Here is a 24,240-nt window from a genome sequence, read left to right as displayed (position 1 = left end):
AGTTGCAATCTCTTCCTGTCATAGTGAAGTTTTAAAGTGGAGCTCATTTTTGGTCGGCGGAACTGGTAGGACCAGGTTAGTCGACAGCATATTAGTGTTACAGATTGCTGAGTGTACTTTTTTTCCTTCCTTTTGTGGGCAGATATCACTTAGAATGATTTATCTTTACTTGTCCAAAAGCTTTAACTATCCCAAAGAGAGGCTAACCACAAAAATTTCCCCTAAAAGTGATGCAACAGCTGTGTAGGAGTTATTTAGCAGTAATTTACTATGGTTTGTTAAACTTCACTCTAATTGAAGTGTGAGGAAGTGCTCAAGAGAGCTTATTTAGATTCCCTATTCTTCGATTTGGACAGATTCCTTGACATTACAGATTAAATCATAAAGAGGGGGAAAAAAAGAATATTATCTCTGTAGTCTGAAATTATGGCAAAAAGCACAGAAAAGAAAATTTAATAGGTTTTTAATAGATTATTATTCCACAGGCTTTCTATGTGTTTACATAGAAAGCATTAAGCCTTGCTGTGATCTTTGCAGGTGGCTTTATCAGCAGAATGAAGTGGTTAAAAACAGGACCCTCAGGGCCAGCTGACCTGGAGCTAAGTCTCACAGCCCCCATATCCTGAGTCCTCTCCAAGTTCTTAGGCCCTTCTAAGCAACAATGTCATTTGTAAATAAGGGCAATGGTGCTATCTTACAGGGTTATTGTAAGCATTCAACCAGATAACATTTGTAGAGTTCCTGGCATAGTGTGTGACATAAGAATACGCACAAATGCTTATAAATGTTAGTAATTGGTTTTTCAAAGAAAACAACCCCTTCTCAAAACATTTGTGTTTCTCAGTATTCAAGTTCAAATTGGGTGGAGCTGGATTTTGAATTCTTTCAAGCTGTTTCTATTTCACAGGCCAAAGCACTGCCACATCAGGGAAGGCCAAATGGTAGATTATTCTCTAATTTATTAACAAAGGGTATGGCAAAAGCAGAAGTTCAATGAAAAAAGCAGGTTATAAAACATGTAGAAAATGACCCCATTTTTAAAATGTGTATAATACTTGCTTGGAAGGCCATATATCCAAATATTAAGATTAGTTATGCCTAAATGCCTTTCGTGTTCTATTTTACACTTTCCCCCAGATTTTCTGTAGTGAACCTGTACTGCTTTCTTATTAGAGAAGAAGAATAAATGCTATTTTTAAAAGGAAAGAAACATGTAGTCACAATGGAACCAGTCCTCAGGTGTTTGGGTACAGTCACAACGGAACTAATCCGCAGGTGTGTGGGTCAGCTCAGCCTGGCTCTCCTGGTGTGGAAAGTAGAGATGGAGACCATAGAGATGGGCTCAAGGAGCCCTGGGGTTTGCTTGGTAAATTTGGTAAGGTACTGCCAATTTGCAGCAATCAGTATATCAGAATTCAGTGAAATTTTACATCTACTCTATTCACCAGAGTCTTGTTCTTTTCCTCAGTTGTTCCAAGTGTGTGAATAACTCTAGAAGCAGACCTGGTGCCCCGGGGGCCCTCTAGACCTCTGAAGTCAGAAACACACTAAACCCTAGCTGTCTATATCCACTTTCACCAATAATGTCCCCCAAACTGATCAAATGTGCAGAAGTGCAGTGTTCAGGCATGTGAACCTCTGACTTACTTTGGATCGTTGTCACAGGTCCCAGATTTTTAATTTCTCTGCAAGGGCATTAGGCCAGGCCTCACGGGCGAGGTGAATACTTTCTTGATGGTCTTAGAATATGGGTGTCTGTTTCTTCCCACCCAGCTAATCCCGGTGGTCTTCCTTCCCTGCCCACCCACCACCTGCCTTGGCAGAACTATTTCAGGAATGATTTCTCACTTACTCATTTAGCTCCCTCTCCATGATCCCAAAAGTTTCTTCTCTTCCACTCTCTCCATTTTAATTTAGGAAAACATGTATTATGTGATTTTTAGATTATTTAATTTAAAAATACTCAGATTCTTAATCTTAATTTTATTTACATTTCAGTCATGTGAATAGTATTTTGTGGAACACTTTAAATATTCTTAACTTTAGGGCTTATTGATTGAATTTGAAAAAATCTCAGAGAATAAGATTTGGCCATATTCTTGTCTCCTTTTATGGCTACACATACTACTTCAGGAATATATATCGGAATTAGTGTGCTTCTAAATTGCATTTATCAAAGTTGAAAGGACACTTGGCCCACAGAACTTCGTGCTTACACATCTCAAGTTGCAGTAGAACTGAATTTTCTGTATAATTATTTCTCTATTTAACTTTACAAGGAAACACATGTCCAAACTGAGGATAGCCCCACTTTAAGTTTCAACATGGTTTGGGTTTTACAGCATCCAAGATTTTCCTAACTATGCACCTCTTTTTTTTTCTTTCCTTTTCTTTTTTGGTCTTAAAACACGTTCTTTTGGCTAGTTCAATAAGTTGTTCCTGCCAACCAGTTGCTTTTATGGTAATTGACAGTGTAGCTGATTTTTGGAACCTTAGCATCTAAAAAGGCATTTTAACTCAGACTTTGGAGAAGCTGAGCCAAGCTACTTGCAAAGTAAGAGATACAACCGAGCCAAGCGTAGGGCGGTCAGACCCTCAGTCTGTGCATGCTAATGAACTGCGCTGAAGAAACTGCAGACTGGGAGCTCGCTCAGGCTTGTGATTTCCCTCTTTTCAGCAACATTCAGAATCCTTCCTTCTCCTGTCAGATTTCTTCTGGAGCTACAGGATGCCACTTCTGGAGGAGAGCTGGCGAGACCACCTGTCAGCAGTGGGCAAAAGTGGCCTGAGCATGAGTGATAGGGACACACTGAAGTGTGGCATGAGTGATGGAGACAACAGTCCTACCAATCCTTAAATACTATGGGCTAAAAAGATACAAAATACTTGAACCAGATAAGAGCCGGCAAGTTTTTACTTCAAAGGAAAACAGCATAAGAAAAAAGCATCACCACACTGAATACAACCATGTAAGATAATGAGTGGATTGTAAATTTTCTGAGTTCCCCTCCAGTGATATCAGTTATCTAAAATAGCTGGGACATTTCCCCAGATTTCATTTCAGCATAGCAAATCGAAAAATATCTTCCCAAAATCCCAGATGTTTAGAGTCCTTGCTTTCCTTCAAAAGCACAAATGTTTCAGAATAAAAGGGCGCCTGTTTGCTGTTTTACTATTGCTGGTTCCTCTGGGAACTAGAACACACTACTCTGCAGGAGGTGGCTCTTGGATGCATAATACCCAAGTGACATTGGGCAGCCCACCAGGAACAACAACAGAAAAAGCAAGCCCTTCTAACACCAATTGATTTCTTCAACCAAAACCGCCCTGGACACAGAGACCCCCCCGAAAGTGGTGTTAGTCAGATTTTTCTGGTTGTTTTGAAATCTTTGAGATAGAGCTTTGTTACATGCTGTTTTAGCATCGACTACTGATAGAGAAGCTAGATGTTTCTTCTCTTCATTACTTTTTATGAAGATTTTTCTTCTGTTACTGGAAAGTAACTAATCCATACCTCATGACATTGCATGCACCCGCCTGCCTTAAAAAGAAAATGTAGAATGCAATCTTTTGAACACAGTCTAGTACATTGTTGAAATTTGTGAAACTAATTGAGAATACTCAAACAGGTATTGGACTTTATGTTTTTACACTTCAAACGTATTTTCCTAGGCACCAAAGTGTAAAATACATACACCCAAAGAGTAAGCAGGATTTTATAAGCAGGATTTCACGGTTGGCTGCAGTAAACTTGTTTCTCCCTGGAAAGAGTTCAAGGAGTCAGCCACAGGGAGTGCTAGCTGTGTCCCAGCATTCACACAGCTGCAGGACAGACGAGTTCACTCCTTATCTTAAATAACAGCTCTCCATGGACCTGAAAAGTGAATTCCATGTTCTCCTTGCACATGCAGGCTGCGTGCATGGATGGCATTTCTGGGTTCTGTAACCCATCATATACTTGATAGCCCCAGGCTTCCTTTCTGTCTGTGCAGTAACCATGCTCAGATTGACCATTCAGGTAGGGAATCAGATTCTTGTTCCCTTCCTATATGTGAGCCCACTCTATTTGTGAGCCAGAGCATCAGTTATGTGGTCTTTTCTAAATTATGTTTTGTTATTTCCTTAATGTTATTTAAGCTTCATGGAACTTATTCTGCATTTGCCAAGTCTTTCCGTTGAATAAATATCTCCATAACCTATTGCTTCACTTTGGTAACAGAATTGTTGCAGTTTGTGGGCAAAACCGAGCAAAGACCTCACTCATTTTTTTTCCTCTGTAAAATGTCCAGTGTTGCTGGCTTCCTTTTTCCTAAACAAAGGCCTTGACTTGTTCTTTGTTCTGGTAGCACCTGTCCATACTGAATAAAGATTTACAGATAATAGTACTAAACAGAGAATGACTTAATGGCCACCACAGGGACATGCTACCCCTACACAAAGTCATTAATACTAAATTAGTTCAGACTCAAAGCACTTAGAGTATCACCTGGTACATGGTAAGTGAACTGTAAATCAGGATTATCAGAGTTCTGTAAATTAAAAATTATCATTCTTTCCCTCCATCTATATGAGTAATTTTATAATTCCCAGATTATCAAAAGTAGAAGAGGTGTAGCTGAACATCCGGATTGACTTAGGAGGGGCCAGATGATGCAGAAGCTGATGGGCTCTGGAGGGCGACCGTCCAGCTGCTCACAGATCTAATTATTTACTCAGAACGATCCCTAAAACCTTATAAAATGCTGCCTTAATATTCAAGGAAAGGAGACCGAAGGAACTAACATTTGCTGTTCCACTTGGGGCCAGACACACATCATCTCATTGATTCTTCACAACAACCATATCATTTGTTCACTAAGTGCTTTTGATTTGTTTATTTGCCTTTTTGTTTTAAGTTCCCTGGATCCCTAGCTGAAGAGTCGTGAAAAGAGCTCATAGTGACCCATTATTGTCTCGCGGTCTACACTTCAAGGCCTGACTCAGCATATGCTAGCAGGCTTTCCCGGTTCTCTTCCTTTGTTGAGGGCATTGAAGCTTAGCTGCCTCAGCTACGTGGTCGTGTCATTATTTTCCCTTGACCGTCTCTTCCCCGGGAAATCTTGCCTTGGTTGGATGATATAATCCTGTTGATGTTCTTTTTCTCAAGTTTCTTCTAGTTCTATGATTCTCTTAGAGCTCGGAATCGGAAATTATGCTAATTGCCTAACTAGCAATGAGCACTGCAGAGAAAAAAAAATTGCCTTGAGAAATGTTGGCTTGGGGGCTGTATAAGAAAAGGAGAGGACAGAGGGCAGGTCTAGAAGAGGGCCTTGAGCAAACTGTACTTTTCACGTTTCCTGTGCACAGCACAGTGCCTCATTCTGTAGCTACTGGGTCATGTTGACTATTGATAATGACCGTGGCTGTGCCACTATCTTCTTTCGGAGTCTCATAGGCTGATGGGGAGTCCCAACCCCACTCCTTTGCCCATCCTTCCATGCTGGTAGCCCCTCTTTACCCCCTACATATCTTTCTCTCCAGTGCTTCAGTTTTCATGTTCCTCATACCATATTCTTTCAGCCAAAAGTGCTACCCAGAGAAACTGAATCAAGATCAGGAACCCATTTTCATCTTTATATTTTCGTGGCGTTAGGAGACAGTGTTCTGAATAAGGGAGCAAATCTAAACAGAGGAGAGTGTATAAGGAAAAGCTAGCATCCCAACGTTCACTGCCTTCAACAGCAGAATGAGGAGTTCTTTTGGAGGTCAGAGGCTGATGCCTGCTCCATCTAAGATGCCTGGAAATCCTGTGTTGCTCTCAGCATTGGATCTGTTACTCATTTGCTGATTAGCCACAGGGGACTATTTGTCAGTCCTTTTTCTGAAATGGAGGTTTGACTTCCCATGAAATCGTAGAATATTGAGCCAGAAGCACCTCAAGATCTCCTAGGCACCCCTTTATTTTATAGCCGAGGAAACTGAATCCCAGACCTGTGGGGCATCATAATCCGCCAAAAGTCACACAGCAGCTGAGTGATACAGAAAGACCAGGATCTGTCCCCAGGTACAGTCAGCACCCTTTCCCCTACACTGTTTGCCTCCTGGTGAAAAGACCCAATTTCTCAGTGAACTGCAGATTTTTATACATCTGTGAAAGCTACTTTTTATTCCTTATTACCTGCTGTCATCTTATCCCTGCTTTTTTTGCAAAGAGATTTTCTTTTTGCCTCTTAGTTTAAACTACTTTATCTTTGTAAGAAAGTAACTAATTTTCAACCATATTTCGTGATGAATTTTTTACTCATGGTAATTAATGATGAAACTCCTGAGATTAAAAAGGAAAGAAAAGAAGAAAAGTAATTGAAATTTTGCTTTTCGTTACAGACACTCTGGAAAATGGATCCAGTAAGGGTGACAGGTGAGCGAGATGTTTTTATTTGCCATTTGTGCTTTTCAGTGATGGCATTTTTAATGCGAACTACAGTGAGTTTGATCATTTCTTTCTGTTTTGCTTAAATCCAGTGCAGCTAAAAGAAAGGGACCCAGCAAGGAGGACACATACTGGAAGGAGATCAATGCAGCGATGGCCTTAACAAATCTTGCACAGGGAAAAGACAAACTGCAGGGGACTACTAGCTGCATCATCCAGAAGTCGTCCCATATAGCAGAAGTAAAGACAGTCAAAGTGCCCCTGGTGCAGCAGTTTTAAGAGCTTGTCACTTTTCAGGTCTAATGGATGTTCTTCATGTCAATGTTTTTTCATAAATCCTCATCCTAAGAGCCGAAGCAGGAGTAAAAGTTACTCCCTTTCAAAACTCTTCATATTTTTAATTATCCAAAATATATCACTTAGTTGCTTCTATAAAAGACATATAAATTATAAAAAAAAAAAACCTCATTTTAATCAAAAATATTAACTTATTTTATGTTACTCAAACTATGCATAAAATGTCTGCATTACCATTACAGTAAGTGCCTTGCTTCCCGAAAATAAGCTCCAACGTGGGCATAGTGGAACAGCTATGCCTCAAAATGCCAACGCCGTATGCTTATTAGTCTGTGTGCATCATTCCAGATGGAGGCAATCATTCCAGACCTGAAACCAGAATTGCTGAAAGCCCTTGAAATATATTCAATAATTCACATGTTAAAACGTGGAAATCTGTTCAGGCCAAATGAAATGTTCCTTTAAAAGAACTTCTGCAGTATTGAAAATTGTTCAGTGTGCTTTTCAGGGTAATGGTGGGAACTCCATGCATGCATCTTGCCTGCATATCTGATATGTTACAAACTTCCAAAGTGAAAGATGTGGCAACCCATCCACATAATGCGTACATTTAAGAAGTGAGTCCTTCAAACTAATTTAAAATTGCAATGAATACATTGTGATCAGAAAAACTTTTTTCAAGTACTTCTGGAAAGCACCACAATGCCCTTTAGAATTAACTTGGATTTTCTTTTTCTCAAGTTTTGCTAAAGTTTTTAAAAACTTTATTATATAAATAACTCAAAATTTTCAAAACTAAACCTATAGTTTAGTTTTAAAACGTAATCCTGTTTGCATTAGAATTCAGTGTTTTTTGTGATGGAAACTTTTTCAAACAGAATGACTAAAAACCTTTATTTGGTTCATTTCAAATTACAATTGCTGATGGACAATTTGTACTGCAGTGAGAAGACAATGAAAGAAATGTATCTCTGTGAATATACATTTACACGCATAAAATCGGTTTTTAAATTTGAAACATATGGAAAACAAACATTAAACAGTCTCTGAATTTTGCCAAGTAGGACATTAAAGTAAAAATTAAGTGAAATCATGCATTAAAAGAAAGAACATTTTGTTTTTAAATTAGGATTTAGAAACTACCATTGAGTGAGAATAATCAATATCAAGAGAGAAAATGTCTTTTTCAATCAAACAATAATGTTCCAATCAGCTTCGGAAGATATGAAACTTGAACAAACAGTGGAGATGCCAAATATAACAGAGTGTGTATGCTACAGAGAAGTAAAAAGGATTTGACTCTTTTATGATGGGGTTTTTTTTCTGGGTGTGTAATGTATTTTGTAATTTTTTTTTTTTATACTGGAAAGCATTTTTTGTGAGTGTCAATGAGAGCCAGTAGTGCAGTTATGTGGTGACATTTTTCTTTATTTTGCAAAATGCTTTTAAAACCAAAGCCTGTTCTAGTTGTTATATGGACAGTATCAGTCTTGATATAAATTGTAGGACACTTTTTTCATGTAACATAGCATTTGGGGATTGGGTTTACTTCGTGTAATGAATATAATTTGATATAAAAATATTTTGTGTATATAGATATTTTTACTTTGTTTTTTAAATTGCTGTTTGCAGTAACAGTAAATGCAAAGCAAGATATGTAAGTTATGACTGTATGATCAGATGAAGTATGAGTTCTTTTGGTTTACATCCTTAAGTAGTTAGTAATCCATAATAAAAACTTTGGAATCTTTATGAAACAATTTTTCCAAAATGTGAGCATGTAAATGAAAACTAAGGACAAGTACTTCACTCTTTTTCATACTATTTTTGTAAGTTATTCTGGTATTAAATATTTTAAAAAAGTGTTTTTGACATATTTCAGTTAGATGAATGAATGCTGGTTATATTTTATTTGAATTAATCATGATTCATTTTTGCCATCTCTTTTTTTAAAAAAATCAGCGAATTGGTTCTGTGTTATAAGCTGTAGATTATAAGTCAATATAGGACAGCTGTTCACATGATTTTTTAAAATACCAAAGCTTGGAGACTGGCCTGTAAACATGTCAAGAAGATTTTATAAATAGCACATGCTTGGCAATATCTTCAATTGCAATTACATTTAATTTATTTTTTCTTTTGCTGCTTTAACATGTTCTGGAAATTAAAGTCCCCCCAATCTTTTAAAAGGTCTTGAACAATGCTGAGCCAGCAGCTGAGAATCTAACTCATAATTTATGTTGTAGAGAAATAGAATTACCTCTCTTTGTTTTGCCACATGTAATCATTTTAATAAAATTAATAACTGCCAGGAGTTCTTGACAGATTTAAAATAAATGTTAATTTCTAGACCTCACTGATCATATGAATTTTGTTTTCCCATGAGAGTTGACCAGGTGGAGAAAGCAGTAGAACAGAAGGGTCCATTATACACCGCAATTCTCCTTAGGTTGGGAAGGGATATGATATAGGAGTGCTACATTTGTATTAGGTTTGAATTTCAACACCTTGGACCACCAACCCACCTTTTAAGAGCCTAGGAAAAGAGAGAGTGATGCTGACTATTAATACATAACTTTAAAGTGAACATTTTCACTAAATATCTAAGTAGCTAATACAATAAACATTATTACTGGTGTGCCCTGTACAGGAGAGAAAACCTTGACTTCGAAGCTAGACAGATTTACATTTGAATTCCACCTCTCTGCCCTTCAGTACTGAGAGATCCAGACTCAGTCACTCCTCATCTTGTGTCTTCACCTGCAAAGTAGCAGTAAGGAGTTATATACTTCGTAGAGTTTGCTCTAAGGTTAAGATAATATACACTATATAAAGTGCCTACCACAGTGTCTGGCAGATCACAGGTGTTCAATAAGTGGAAAGTATTGTCACATAATTATAACTCCTCTGTATGGGGTTTGTGCACAAAAAAGTAGAAATAGAAATGGAACATGAGACATGGTACTTTAAGGGAGAGCTTTGGGAAAGGAAAGATATCAGACGTGAAAAGCTGCAGTGCGATGGTGAAATTTGGTATCAGAGTTAGAAAGATCTCAAAGAAGATCATTTTACTATGACTGAACATTTTACTATGCCAAGGAGCATAAAGTAGGGTAAAGGTAAGAAAGAACTTACATGCCAGTAGACAACACAGCAAATGCAAAAACTTCCTTCATTCAGATAAACAAGAATTGCTTTTCCCTCTATTTGTCCTGCTTGATACTGTTCAAGATGACAAAGAACTCAAGCTGTCTGTATTCTCTACCTGCTCCAAGTAGCAATGGTCAACAAACAGTGACAACGGCCATGGTCTGCTTTTAAGCTCATCCAGTTCAATGGCATAACATCATGCAAATAAACACAGAGAATCTGAGCAAGCCAACCAGGCAGGATGGTGGGGTGGTGAGAAGTTGGGCTGGCACATTGTGGCTTTGCTGCTTCACTCTTTAGTGACTTTGGTGAATAAGCATAAGCCTCCATGCCCAGTGTCCACATCTGTAAAATTAGATCTATGAAATTTACCTACTCCAGAGATCTGCTAGGATTTAGTGAGACAGCAGATATAAAAGTGCTTTGCAAACTTCATGGCACTGTACAAATGGTAATAATTATGAGTGTCTTTCACATAACCCGGGAAGGCCTAATATTCCAAACTTTTCGGCAACATAAATTGTGGTTTCCAAGGAGCATTATAAGACCCCTAGATTTTGTCAAATATGTGTTATAGTCTACCATCTTTGGGACTTTCTGAGCACTAAGAGCTTCTTGGTTCTATACTTCCTTGCAACAGTTATGATCAGAATTAGATAATTGATTGTCACACTGCAGGGATAGGATTCCGACTCCACCATTTCCTAGCTTGGAGACCCATCTTGGAAATGGACTAAAAATTTGGTTTGGGAGATGTGTACATTGGTCATAATAAACATTTTTTAAGGTGAGAAAAACAGATTTTTGAGTTTGGAAAAACAAGCTGATGGGTTCTTATATCTTTACATAAACGACTCCATGGGAATTCATCCCATGTAAGGATTGTCTCTGGAGTCTTCTAAAACAAATTTTAGACCAAAGCCAGTTTCTGAAAATTTGTCTGAGTGGTAGTCTTGACCTTTAAACAAAATTTTAAACTTTAACTAGCGTTTTAAAAATTATAACTTATGCTAGTGGTAGAAAAATTTAAGCATTAGAGAGAAGGGCACAAGATAAAGATCCCCATGCCCTACCTGTCCACAATCCCAAATTCATATCCCAAAGATAACCATGTACAACAGTGTCTTGTGTGTGCTTCCAGAAACTCGGTGCATATATAAACTGGTACATTTTTATCTTTTACTTCTTATTATTTTCACACTGCTCTGCAATTTCTTCCATTCCCTCATGTGTGTGTGTGAGTGTATCAGTGTGTGTAGATTTCATTATTTTAAATGAATGCACAGGATTTTATTTTTGAATCTATTATAATTTATTTAGTAAATACCCCATCAATGTACCTTTGCATTATTTCCAATTTTTTGTTATTATAAACGGTGCTACTTAAAGTGCTGCTTCACATTGAGATAAGAAGCTTGCACCAGAATACGTATAAATTATCGTAGTGCTTTCTTCATCAAGAAAGTCTATGAAAAAAAATAAGCTGAACTCACAGAGCCCTTAGAAATGTAGTTGATTTACATTGGGTAGCACTGTTATAAACTTACTCAGTGAATATTCTTGTACATTTATGTCTTCAGCCCCTAAACATCTACAGGATAGATTCCTAGAAGTGGAACCAATAGGTAAAATGATAGGTACATTAATGATGGATGTTGCCAAATTACCACTGAAAAATTTCACCAATTTACACTTCCAGCAATAGGGTGTGAGTTTCTGTTTTTCCTCAACCTGGTCAAAACATTGAATATTATCAAACTTTTCAGTATTTGACAGTGTGGTAGATAAAAATCATATCTCATCATTATTTTAACTTGTACTTTTTTAAGACAAGTAACACTGTACATAAAAACTTATTGACCATTGGTATTTCTTATCAGCGAACTGCTTGTTCATTTTCTTTTCTTTCTTTCTTCATGTATCCATTTGTAAGAGATTGGTATGAGCTCTTTGTATATAAAAAAATTCAGTACTTTGTAATACATGTTGCAAATATTTTTCCAGTTTGTTTTTTATATCTTTTTAAACTTTACTTACAACATTTTGAAATTCAAAAGCTTAAACATATACATAGGTTGTATAGGAGGTACTGCATATATCTGGTCATCTTAGAAGCAGTATAGTGTGTGCAGTAGTTCAGAGCACAAACTCGAGCTGGACTGCTGAGGTTCAAATCATCTCTCTTCTGCTTACTGGCTCTACAACCTTGGACATGACACTTAACCCATCTATGCTTCGATTTCCTCATCTGCAAAATATGGATCATAATAACACCCACTTCTAGTGTCAGAGTGAGGATTAAATTAGTTATTATACATAAAGCACTTAAAATAGTACCTGGTATATAGTTAGTGCCAAGATTGTAAAAAGATTCATCCATGTTTTCTGCTATTAGTTTTATGGCTTATTTTTATATTTAAATCTTATACTTATTAGCTATTTAATTTGGCATAGAAAGTAAGCTAGGTATCTGGCTCTCCCCTAAACATTTCTCTCTGCTTCCCCATGAAAGAAAACCTAACTGGTTGTCTCAAAACTATTTACTAGATAATCCACTAATCTAAATATTTACTTCTAAACTCTTTATCCAGTCTTTTACTAGTAGCTGAGTATGGAGTGTTTCATTACTATTCTTACTTCTCACAATTTCTTGGCTCTTTGCTCATCTTAACTTTTAAAGGTATGCATTATAAATTTTGTTATCAGATCCCTACTCCCGCCAAAAGCATGCTGGTACTTGTGGATTGCATGAATATATAGATCAATATACACTTTGTAATGTTGATTTTTATTATTCAATTTTTTTCTTCCATTTGATCCTCAGTCGAATTTTAGTTTCTTTCATGTTTCTTATTAATTTTATTTGTTGTTATTTATTTTTGTGTTGCATTTGTCAATATGATTTTTCCATTGTAATATAATCTTTATTATCATTTGTTTGTAGACAAACTATTGACTTTTTAAAATTTTTGTTTGCCAGTCAATTAGAATTTTATTTTTTAAATAAATTTTTCAGATATTTCACATGGATTTCCTGGTATACAGTCATATTATTTCCAAATAATGAAAATTTACTGATTCCTTTCTGATATTTATACTCTATTTCTTTCTCTTTTCTTGTGTATTGACTAATATTTCCAGAACAATTTTTAATAATGGAGATGATAGTGAGCCCTTTTGTATATTTCCTTATATTAATGGGATTACCTGTAGTGTTTAAATATTTATATATAATGGATGTTGGTTTGAGAGTTATTTTTTTCATATTTTAAGGCAATATTCTTTCATTCTGAATTTACTAAGAGATTTTATTATAAATGGATGTTGATTTTTTCTAAACATTTTTGAAAATTGTAACAGAAAAATTCACAAACCTTAAGTGTACAATTCGACAAGTTTTTATAAAGAGAATATAATTGTATAACTATCACCCGGATTAAGATTAAGAACATTATAAGTATTCCGGAAGCACCCCCGCAAAGATAACTTTTTCTGACTTCTGCCTCTTTTTGAAATTTAAGTAAATAGAATCATAGAGTTACACTTGTATTTCTGCCTTCTTTTGCTCAATATTGTGTTTGTGAAATTCATCCATCATATTGTATATAGCAGCCATTCATTGCTTTTTATTGTTATATATCATTGCATCACTATGAGAACATACCACAAATTAATTACACATCCTACTGTTGATGGACATGTGGGTTGTTTTCCATTTGGGGGAGCTATGATGAATAACACTTCTATAAATATTCTTATATAATTCTTTTGATAAATTTATACATGCATTTTTGTTAGGTAAGAGTTGGACTTTTTGAGTTATGTTCAGTTTTAGCAAATATTAGCAAATAGTTTTCCATAGAGGTAATATCGATTTATAAGAAGGGTATGAGAAATGTAGTAGCTCCACAAACTTGTCAATTTGAGTATTTTCAGTTTTTAATGTTTTAGCCAATATGGTGAATTTTTTGTTTGTTTGTTTGTTTGTTTGTTTGTTCTTTTTTTGTGACTGGTAAGGGGATCGCCACCCTCCCATGCTCAGCCAGTGAGCGCACCGGCCATCCCTATATAGGGTCCGAACCCACGGGGGAGCGCTGCTGCGCTCCCAGCGCCACACTCTCCCGCGTGAGCCACGGGGTCGGCCCCAATATGGTGAATTTTAAGAGGCATCTTGTAGTTTGAATTTTTGTTTTTAATATTAAAGCAAAATAATATTTATTAAATATATTGATGTTATTTAATGTAAATATTTAATTAATATTTTATTTGTGGTTTTAATATGTAGTGACTCTTTGGATAGTGTGGCAGTGCCTGTTCAAGTTTCTTGCCCATTTTTGTGTTGGGTTGTCTGTTCTTTTCTTACTGATTTTTAAATGTTCCTTAATACATTCTGGATATAAGCCCTTTGTCTGATGTATACTTGTATGTGTGTGTGTATGTATGTGTGTAGCAAGTGGCTCCCAGAAAAATACCTTGTATAATGCTACAAGTGAATCTCCTTAAATGCATTTGTCTGTTTGTTTATTAGTTTGTTTGTTGCCAAGTTATAATAATTCTCCTCCAACAGTTCTGTTTTAGTAGAAACTGCCTGCTCTGGATATTGCGTTTGTTATTCCCCTCTCTGGCTGCTCAATCATCAGTTTTCATTGCATGTTCAAGACTTTCTTCAGTTTGACACCCAGATCCATCTTAAGTCTGATGAATTGGGGGCTGGGGCAGACACTTTCAGCCCTCCTGATCAGGAATTAGACCAGCTGACACACTGTAATCCCTTGTTAAAGTGCTGAAAGGTATCCCTTCTGCTCTCCAGGCTGCATAACTGCAAAAGTAGGTAGTGGGCCAATTACTCAGCTCTCCCATAGCTCTTTGAGGGTCAAGACCTCACACTGTCTAGTGCTGCCTTCTTCCTAGAGATCTCTGTATTTTCAGAAGACAAACTTGCCTAAGAACTTAGAGCTTGATTCCCACCTTGGTTCCAGCCTAGACAGAGAGAAACTAATCACCTCTGTCCCTCTCTCCCTGCCCCCTCCTCCGCCCTCCTCTGTCTGTCTCTGTCTTGGTCTCACTCTCTCTCTCCTTGCAGGGTCAAGTCCTTGCTCAACTCCACAGGCTCTGCCTGACAACATCAAGAGCAGCTTCTCTGAGGTAGTCCAATTGGAGTTGGGTATGAGGAGCCGAGTAGCTGAGGCACATGCAGGCTGCCATTTTCCCAATCTTGATTTCCTCAGCTGCATATTTTAAGTACTATCTGTTGAATCCTCAATATGAAAGATGAAGTAACCTCAACTCTCATATTTCTTCTCATTCTCACATGTCATTTTTAAAATTGTTTTGCTAATTTTACCTTGTCAGTATTATGTTACTTAAGTTATTCTCTGAAACCATAACTCTCACAATTATTAAAATAGGCTTACTGCTTACTATGAGCCCTTTCATATACGACTCCCACTTTCTGAATACCCCATTTTGATTTATCTTTTGACTAGATGGATTTTCTCATTTGTCTTTTGTTTTGTTTTGTTTTTTTAAAAAAGATGATCTTATGAATGCTGTATTCCTCAGGTTGAAGCTGTCTCCTGTCCCTTTATGCATTCCTGATCACTTAGCTAGGTAATACAAGTCTGGGCTCTTTTGGCCTCAGAACTCCACTACTAATTAAATATTGTTGTGGGAAACTCTTATGCCAGCCTTGTATTTCTCCCTGATACATTATCTGCTGGGTTTCTTTTTCTTTTTCTTTTTTTTTATTCAGGAGTGTTCTGTGTCTTCTGGATCTACATCTATTTTAGGAAAAATTCTTATATTGAAACTATTTCCTAAATTCCCTTTTTTGTTCTCTTCTTGAAAGTTACTAATTTGCCTTATTTGTTCATTCAACTGTTATTTGTCGTGTACCTATATATGCCAGTCATTTTGCTAAGTGTGGGGTATTCGGTAATGTGAATTTTAAAAATGTAGTAGAATTCTAACTAAATCTCCTGTGTCAGTCTTTTTACCTACTTTCAGCGGTGTCAAGTTTTCTTTGTGTTATCTCCATGTCTCTGGGTTCGTTTTACCTTTCATTTCTTTCCTGTCTGCAGGAGGCTCACTTTTGTTCTTCTATGCTAGTTATATAATTTATCTCCCTCTTGGAGCTTGCTTTTCAAAATCTATTTCTTCTGTAACTTCTTTGAGTGTATAGAGTGGTATTTGTCCGAAATTTTGTTATTTTTGTGGAAAACTGCTTTTCGTGCAGGTTCTTCGTTTGCTTTTTGCTTATGTTCGCTTGTCTCCTTTTGACAATAACATTCAGGTCCCACTTATTTTCCTTTCTACTTACTACTACTCTTTGCTCAAGAATAGCGACAGGGGCGGGGAGGGCACAGTGTCGCTGGCAGTGCAAGTACGTGTTTTAGAACAACAACACATTCATACTTTTTACCAAATCTTGTCTGTGTCTGAGGGCAGAACCCCCCTCTGCAGGCTGGCAGCTGTCCCAGGCGGGAGCTGAAGCGGCTCGCAGTGAAGTATGGTAGCTCTCACAGATGATTTCTTTGTTCAACCGACTCAAGTCAAGCAATTGCAAACCAGATTATTGTTTTCTCTCCTTCTTCAGGCCTGTCTGATTTCTAGTCCATTTCTTGGTAGAAGAAAATAAGTCTTTCAGCCCTGCTCCCTTCTGCTTCTGTGTTAATTGAAACTAAACTCCCATTGGGATTTATTCCTTTTCCTGTGGTCTGTTCGTGACTCAAGTCCTTGTCTTTCTAAGGGATTATTAATTGGATATTTTAGGATTGTGTTTCACTTACTTTGAGAATTTTTTAATCCCTTCTTGAGATGTATAAAGATATGCATCTATTATCCCTCAAGTTGGTCAGAATTTCACCGGGTGTGAGAGATTCTTCATATTCTGTAGTTGGGTCCAAGCTAAGTCTCATTGAAGGTGGAACTTTGCCTTCCATTTTTCTTCTTGTCGGTGCTTGTGGGAGGCTCTAGCAAAGGGAGTAGAATAAGTAAGTGTAACTTTGCATTACCCTCTTCTACCCCCTGAAGTCTCAGGGGAAATTACATTCTTGTTATTTTTCTTTATTGTGGTCTTAAAAATTCCTATTCTGATAGCTTTTTTTTTTTTTTACTTTCTTTTACTGTACCTTTGCTAGATTTTCTCAACTTGCTCTCTCTCTCTCTTTTTTTTTTTTTTTTGCCTGACAATATCATGTTACCTACAAATGACTTCCTCCTTCAAAAAGGCTTGGTCTTAACTTTCCTAGTGTGTCACAAGACCCCCTAAGGTCGATAATGAATGGAGTAGCTATGAAGAAGTGATAACCTCTATTTCCTGTTCACTTTCTCACAGGCGGTTAAGCTTAAATGTGTGCTATAAAATCTCTTCAACCAACAAGCCCAACCATTTATCACTATAGTCTCAACTACTTCTCCTTTTTGGATATCTGAACTCCCCAAAGGACTGTCAATTTAACCATAACTACCTAACAACTGCCAAGCCTCACTTTATGAGCTGCTGTTGAGAGTTTAGCTATTTAAGGCTGATTTTTAAAAATTTTTATTGGCAATTCATGGCATTTGCTTGATTTACAGTGCTGTAAATAACCACAAATGAGGAAAAGTTCTTTTCCTTTAAGGTATAGGCAAAGATGAAAATGAATTCTGAGCCATCTCTCTCCAGATAGTTAACTCTCTGCCGGGTCATTCTTCCAAGTTTGCCCAAGCCACAAAGGTCAAATGCAGTCAGTTATTGAGCGGGTGGTGACATCCTTGGAAATGAAGAGATGATTTCCTAAGGCAGCAACCCTTTTCCACCCCAGCCTGAGCTGCTGGGGGGTCTGTTTTTCCACCAAATCTAGGGCCTTCTCTTAAGACCAAGTCTTCGATTACATTTATGGCTTCGTGAATCTCATCAAGTATTTTAGATTTTTGCAAATGTATCCAAAGCAGAAATCCAGTGGTTAAAAAAAGAGAGATGTCAATATTATTCAGGCATAAAACAGAATGAAATTCTGATACATGCTACAACATGGATTGAAGACATTGTGCTAAGTGACATAAACCAAACACAAAAGGACAAAAATGTTATGATTCTACTTAGAGAAAGTACCTAGAATAGGCAAATTCATAAAGCCAGAAAGTAGATTAGAGGTTACCAGGCACTCAGGGAGGGGAAAGTGGTTAGTGGTTGCTGGCCTCTGTTTGGGGTAAGGAAAAAGTTATGGTGATGGTTGCACAACATTGTGAATGTAATTAATGCCACTAAATTGTACACTTAAAAATGTTTTTGAAAGATATGTTACTTTTAAAAAATGTCAAGAAGTAACTTCAGGCCTTCAATCCTCCACACTTACCCTTTTCGGATCCCGTGAGCGAATGCACCTCCACAGGCTCTGCCGTGGGATCCTTTCTGCTTACCCAGAATGCTGAGGCCCTTTGCCCATCCCTCAATGGACCTCTCTCCATGGTAGTTGCTATAGACTGGATGCCCCCACAACCTCATTGAAGCTTAAATCCCCACTATACCTGTTGAGGTTGGGAAATCCTATTGTGATAATTGAAAGGCGAGCATTGAAGAGATGATGAGACTGTAGGACCATGTCCTGATGAATGGATTAATAATTGTGGTCAGGGGTGTGGTTCTGAGTGCTTTAAAAGGAGAGCACGCGAGTCTCTGTCTCTCTCTGCTGTGCCATTTTCTTCTCTGTGAGAACTCTGATTTGCTGTAAAGCCACCACCAAAGAAGACTCTCACCAGATGTGTTCTTGGACATTGGATTTCCCAGCCTCCAAAACTGTAAGCAATAAATTTTATTTTCTTATAAATTACCCAGTTCAAGGTATTTTGTTACATGACAGAAACAGACTAATGCAGTGGTGTTATCTTCTTCATCCTCTCTACTTGCTCCGTTCCTTTCCCCCTCCCTCTCCCACCCCTGAACAGTCAACCCCAAGTTCCTCTGACTCAGATCCTCCTCACCTGCCTCACTGTGAGGCTGGATGACACATGGTGGGTGTGACAACTCCAACACAATCAGCTGCTCAGATTGAACAAAACACACTCACCAGATTCTGTGCTGGCACTAAGTCCTTCTGGACAGAGAGGACAGCACTCAGCTGGAGTAATCAGGCAGCTTACTGAGTGACCGTGGCCTTGAAGGGAAGCAGACAAATCACCAGAATCAGTGTGCCAAATCACCAGTTGGGCTGGTGACCACTTTGACCTCTGGCCCAGCCCGAAATCCCTGAAACCAGTTGGACCAATTAGCTGTGGTTTCTCTGCTAGAAGTAGGGGTGGACGCAGGAGTGTGGCAAGGGCAGGGCTGGGCAGGAGCAGCCACATGGCACAAATCAACAAAAATGGAGAGGGCCCTATGCAGTGTTTGAAGGAAAGATCACTCTTTTTCTAAAATGCTGTAGAGGCAGGGCCAGGTACTGCTGAAAATGCCAACAGCAGGGCAGCAGCTAAGCCAGAATCGGAAAGACAACAAGCCATCCTGTGTCGTTAAAGGAAAGCCACCCATTTGTATACTAAAATGGCAGCAATGGGATAGAGGTGGGCAGAGGCCAAGACAAAACCCAAACCTTTGGGCGAATTTCTCGTTCATTCAGTCAATATCATTAGATGAACTGATTTTTAGTGAATTTGCTTTCAGGGAATTGATTTCCAGTAACGCAACAGTCCCTAGCCAAGTGACTCCCAGTTAGAACCAATGCTGGTTCATGTAAAGCTTACTTTCAGATTTCTCAGAAAATAGCATCTGTCACACTGAAACAGCAGTAGAGAGCTAGATGCCAATAGATTTACCTAGTCTTGGAAAATAATTCCAGGTTCTAGAGGTCTACTTTGGGAACACAGCAGAAGTAGAGTGTAATTCCATGTGTCTGCTTAAATTTGTTAAAAATCATGAAAGGACCTTTTGCATGAGTAGGTGAAGTTGGCAAGTAATGAAGTGGAAGGGCTTTTGAGGCAGTGGAGCTTCGGCTGGGTGGAGCCCTGTATCAGTCCATTTTGTGCTGCTATAACAGAATACCTGAAAGTGGGTGATTTATAAATAACAGAGGTTTATTTGGCTTACTATTCTGGGACAGCTGCCTCTAGTGTGGGCCTCAGACTGCTTCTACTCATGGCGGAAAGTGTCAGGCAGCCGGCGGGCACAAGCAGATCACATGGCAAGAGGAAGCAAGAGAGGGAGAGAGAAGGTGCCAGGGTCTTTTAAACAACCAGCTCTCACGGGGACTAGCAGAGTGAGAACTCACTCACTACCCCTCCTCCCCCAGGGAGAGCATTAATCCATTCATGAGGGATCTGCCCCCATGACTCAAACATCTCCCCAAACTGCCACACTGGGGATCAGATTTCCACATGAGTTCTGGGGTGACAACACATCCAAAGTCTATCAAGTCCCAACTGTGCAGGAGCAGAGAAAGGACTGCCTAAGTAGCCTAAGAAAAACATCATTAGGAAGGAAATCTGCTACTGAAAACCCAGCCTTCATATATCATGCACTGCAAAGCCAAATACATTGGAAGGTTTTTGTTTATCCACTGTCTGGAATTTTCCATACTTTTGCCATTAACCAATGGCGAAACAGCCTCAGCTTTGAGCTGGCTCATTAAGGCCGTTCAGAAAGGAGCCAGAGGCTTTAGCATCTCGTCCCAGAGGAAAGGTTCCTGATCACGTTAAACCAGAACAGAGCTGTCTGTTTCCTGCACTGCACTGTTATTTGAAAGTGTAGCAACCCTAAAGTATCTGCAATGACCTTTCACTTTCTTCTCTGCTACTGTTGTCCCAGAAGCATCCTACACAAGTACATCATTTCTCTAACTGAGCCCCACACCTTCATTTTATTTTTTTTACTCCCCTTTAAGTCTTTGCCTCTCTCTCCTTCTTTTTCCTTCCTTCTCTCTCCTTTTTCCCTCTTTATGTAGCTACTTGGTAATTTGTCTGCAAGTTGAAGTCAGAGCTCTGGTACTAAACACAAACAAAAAACATAAAAAAATGCAAAACCAGCAGCCCAGGTGTGAGAATTTCACTATGGAAACTGCTCTTTACCATATTTCGGTCTCTTCTAGAATGGAAACTGACAGGATTGTGCCATATTTCAATAGGGTTTTACCGTTGAAGCTGTAAGGGTCGGATTACACTCCGCACTGGTAGGCAGAGTCTGCCTGGAAAGATGGGTGATTCCTGGGCCAACTTCTTCAGGAAAGAAGCTTGAGCCTCAAAAAGGAGATTAGAATCAAGAGCAGAGACCTAGGTAGATGTAAAAAGAGGGTCTGCTTTTCTTGGTCTGTGTATCACAGGATCTAATGTCTAGGGGATTTGGGGTTCTCCTGGCAGTGGGTCTCCTCTCTGCTTTGGGCATAGCTGCCTCTCCAGCTCCAGCTCGCCGGGTATGAGCCTCCTGCCAGGTGTGCGCTGCTTCACCGTGGCCCAGCTCTGCCTGTGCAGGAGCAGCCTCCCCCCACGGCTGCAGCTGGCTTCTGTCTCGCAGCCCAGCCCATGTCGTTCTGCCTGACCTTCCTGATGCTGCTACTGAGAAACTTGATAATGCCCACCACTGACCGCTGTGTGACGGGCCCCCAGAGCCACACACTCCACCTTGATCCAGCCTCCTAAAAGATATGTTGAAAGAACACCCTTAGCACTTCTGAAGAGATCTCATCCCCCGACGCTGCTGTCATTATCATATGTCAGGCTCCCATACCCTTGCTATGGCTGCCTTTGTCTGGAAGGGACTGTGGGTTGAGCCTCCCTTATAGTGGCCAAAAGTTCCCAAGAGGGCGTCCCTTCTCTGTCTTGTCATCTATCCTCTCACCTGAATCCAGGAGATATGCCTGGAGTCTGAGATCCTCTTTATTTCCTGCCAGGCCACCACAGCGAGGGACTCCACAAGGCTCTAAAGACACAAAATAAACAGTGCACAGTCCCTGCCCCAAGGAGCTCATGGCTGCCCTAGGAAGACATGCACATGAAGAGGCAATCCCAGGACAGAGGAAGGGCTTGACGGGCGGGGAGAGTGTGCAGAGGCTGCAGGTAGCCTAGCTTAGGGGTGGTGGTGGCCGCAGAAGCCTTCCTGTGTGGGACATCTAACAGGAGACCCAAGGGAAACAGCAGGAGTGGGTCATGCTGATGTCGGACGAGGGAGATGCAAGGAAGAGGGGCTTCTAAGGTGGAGTGAAGAGCACCGAGCAGAGGTTTGCATGGGAGGGGAGAGCGTGGAGAGTGGAGGAGCAGGGACGGAGGCCTTTTGAGAGATCCGGGAGATGTGGCACCAGATCACACATCAACACAATCAGACTCTATCTAGGCTGAAGGAAGAGGGCACCCAGTGAACCTGTGTCCCAGTATCACATTTGTGTCATAGCAAGAAATCACTCTTGACTACAGCAATCAGAATGGTTTAGATGGAAACCAGTCCAGAGACTGGGAGGCCAGGTAGGAGGTCCCGGCAACAGTCGAGGCTGGAGAGAATTACAGCAATTGGTGGTGCCTGGGTGTGGGGTGTCAGGGAGAGAAGTCGCCAGAACGATACTCAGGCCCTTCTGGCTTGGGCGACTGGAGGGATGACAGAAGGACGGAGCCAGCGAACATCGAGTGAACACCAAGTCAGCAGCGGTGGGTGGGAAGATCCGGTTTCCTTTTTGGACTTGATGAGTTTGCCACACCTGTGGGAAATCTGCTTGAGCTATCTGGCGCTGAAGTGCACTCACTACCTGCAAAATATAGGAATGCTGGTTCACCTAGATAATAATGATGTGCAACCTCACAATCCTGTTACTATCGGGCTGGCCCCGTGGCGCACTCGGGAGAGTGCGGCGCTGGGAGTGCAGCTGCGCTCCCGCCGCGGGTTCGGATCCTATATACTGATGGCCGGTGCGCTCACTGGCTGAGCACGGTGCGGTGACACCACGCCAGGGGTCGCGATCTCCTTACTGGTCACGAAAAAGGAAAATAAATAAATAAATAAATAAAAATAAATAATAAATAATAAATAAAAAACAATACTGTTACTATAGAAACTCTGCAATGTACGATACACGTGGCAAAGAGCGCTGCAAACGCTCTTTGGTTCAGATCGTGACAGGGGCACAGGTTAGTTTTAAAGACAGCGATGTGTGAGAAGTGTGTGCCTTGTAGTGACACATTCGAAGCTGTACAGGTCAGCAGGTCACCTAGCGTCACAAGGCAGACTTAACACACGTGTGGGGGCAGCAGAAGCATCCCCCCCGCAGGCACAGAAGTCCTTCGTGGAACAGCTGCTTTCTCAGGAAGCTTTGCCTCACGATTACCAGGCTGGACAAACAAGACTGTCTCCCTGAGTAAATGTGGCCAAGTCAGGAACCGTGAAATTTGGTCTCTATCAAAAAAGTCTCCAGAGAGCCTGCAACTCCTTTTGAGCTGTTTTGTAGAGAACCCGTTCAAGGAACTGGACTGGCCTCGTACATACAGCACCTTTAAAATAACTTTCCATGAAGCCGTGAACACTAAGGAAAACATTTCTCACAAATATTTTTCAACCAACCTCCAACAGAGCGTTGCCTTATGCAAGCACCCTGGCAGACACACCAGGAGCTGGGGGCCTCCTGCAGACTCCAGCACGCTCCCAGGGCATGGCTCTCTGCAGCTTTTGCTAGTAGCAACATGGACCGAGAATTCTCCACGCCCCTGGCAATATGAAATATACTTTAACTCCATTTCATAAAGACGTGTACTAGAATGAAAGTAATGGTGAATACGGGGTTACTATTGAAGTCCCATTCTTTCCTTAAAAAGTCTAATTATTGGGCACTTACAAGATGCAAGTACTGTTACAGTAAGTACAGAAGCTAATTATAAGGTCTCTGGTATCATTGAGCTTACCTTCTAATATGGAGAGAGAGTAAACAAGAAAACAAATAAGCGAATGAAATAATTTCCGCTTGTGCCAAGGGGTAGGAAGAACTGCAAATGGGGGAGAGGGGACAGGGAAGAATGTGGTGAGCTGGGACCGGGTGTGCAATTAGAAGACCAGTCAGGAACGTCTAGTTCAAACATTTCACTGAGCAAATGTTTGGATTAAACCCAAATGACAGAAGAGAGCCAGTCTTGTGAAGACTGGTGGGTAGAAAGGGTTGCGAGCGCTCAAGCTCAGTGTGTGTTCTGGAAACCAAAAGGTCCGTATAGGAGGAGCCCAGTGAGCAAGAAGAGAGTGGCAAGACCGGATCGCGTAGATCCTAGGAGCCACAATAAGGGAAATTGGATACAGACCTAGAAAACTTTACTGTAGCAGTGATGACTACTGTATCAGCCAGAGCCCCACCAGAAACAGAAGGTCTCTTAGATGAGCTTCTGAAGAGAATGCAGCAAAGGGAATCTTTTAAAAGCAAGGTTAAGGGACTCAGCAGGGGTTGTTG

General features: G+C 39.9%; 1 protein-coding gene across 1 annotated transcript in view; it reads left to right on the top strand.

Moving 5' to 3' along the window:
• Positions 1–6,688, top strand: part of MKX (mohawk homeobox) — a 61,860-nt gene extending 55,172 nt beyond the window's left edge. The window contains exons 5-6 of the mRNA XM_063101361.1: positions 6,364–6,397; positions 6,502–6,688. Of these exons, the coding sequence (XP_062957431.1) occupies positions 6,364–6,397; positions 6,502–6,688 (221 nt within the window). The remainder of the gene's footprint in view (positions 1–6,363; positions 6,398–6,501) is intronic.
• Positions 6,689–24,240: the final 17,552 nt, after the last annotated feature.

Source organism: Cynocephalus volans, chromosome 6 (genome assembly GCF_027409185.1).
Source record: "Cynocephalus volans isolate mCynVol1 chromosome 6, mCynVol1.pri, whole genome shotgun sequence".
NCBI classification, from domain to species: domain Eukaryota; kingdom Metazoa; phylum Chordata; class Mammalia; order Dermoptera; family Cynocephalidae; genus Cynocephalus; species Cynocephalus volans.
This window is presented reverse-complemented; position numbering and strand designations above follow the sequence as displayed.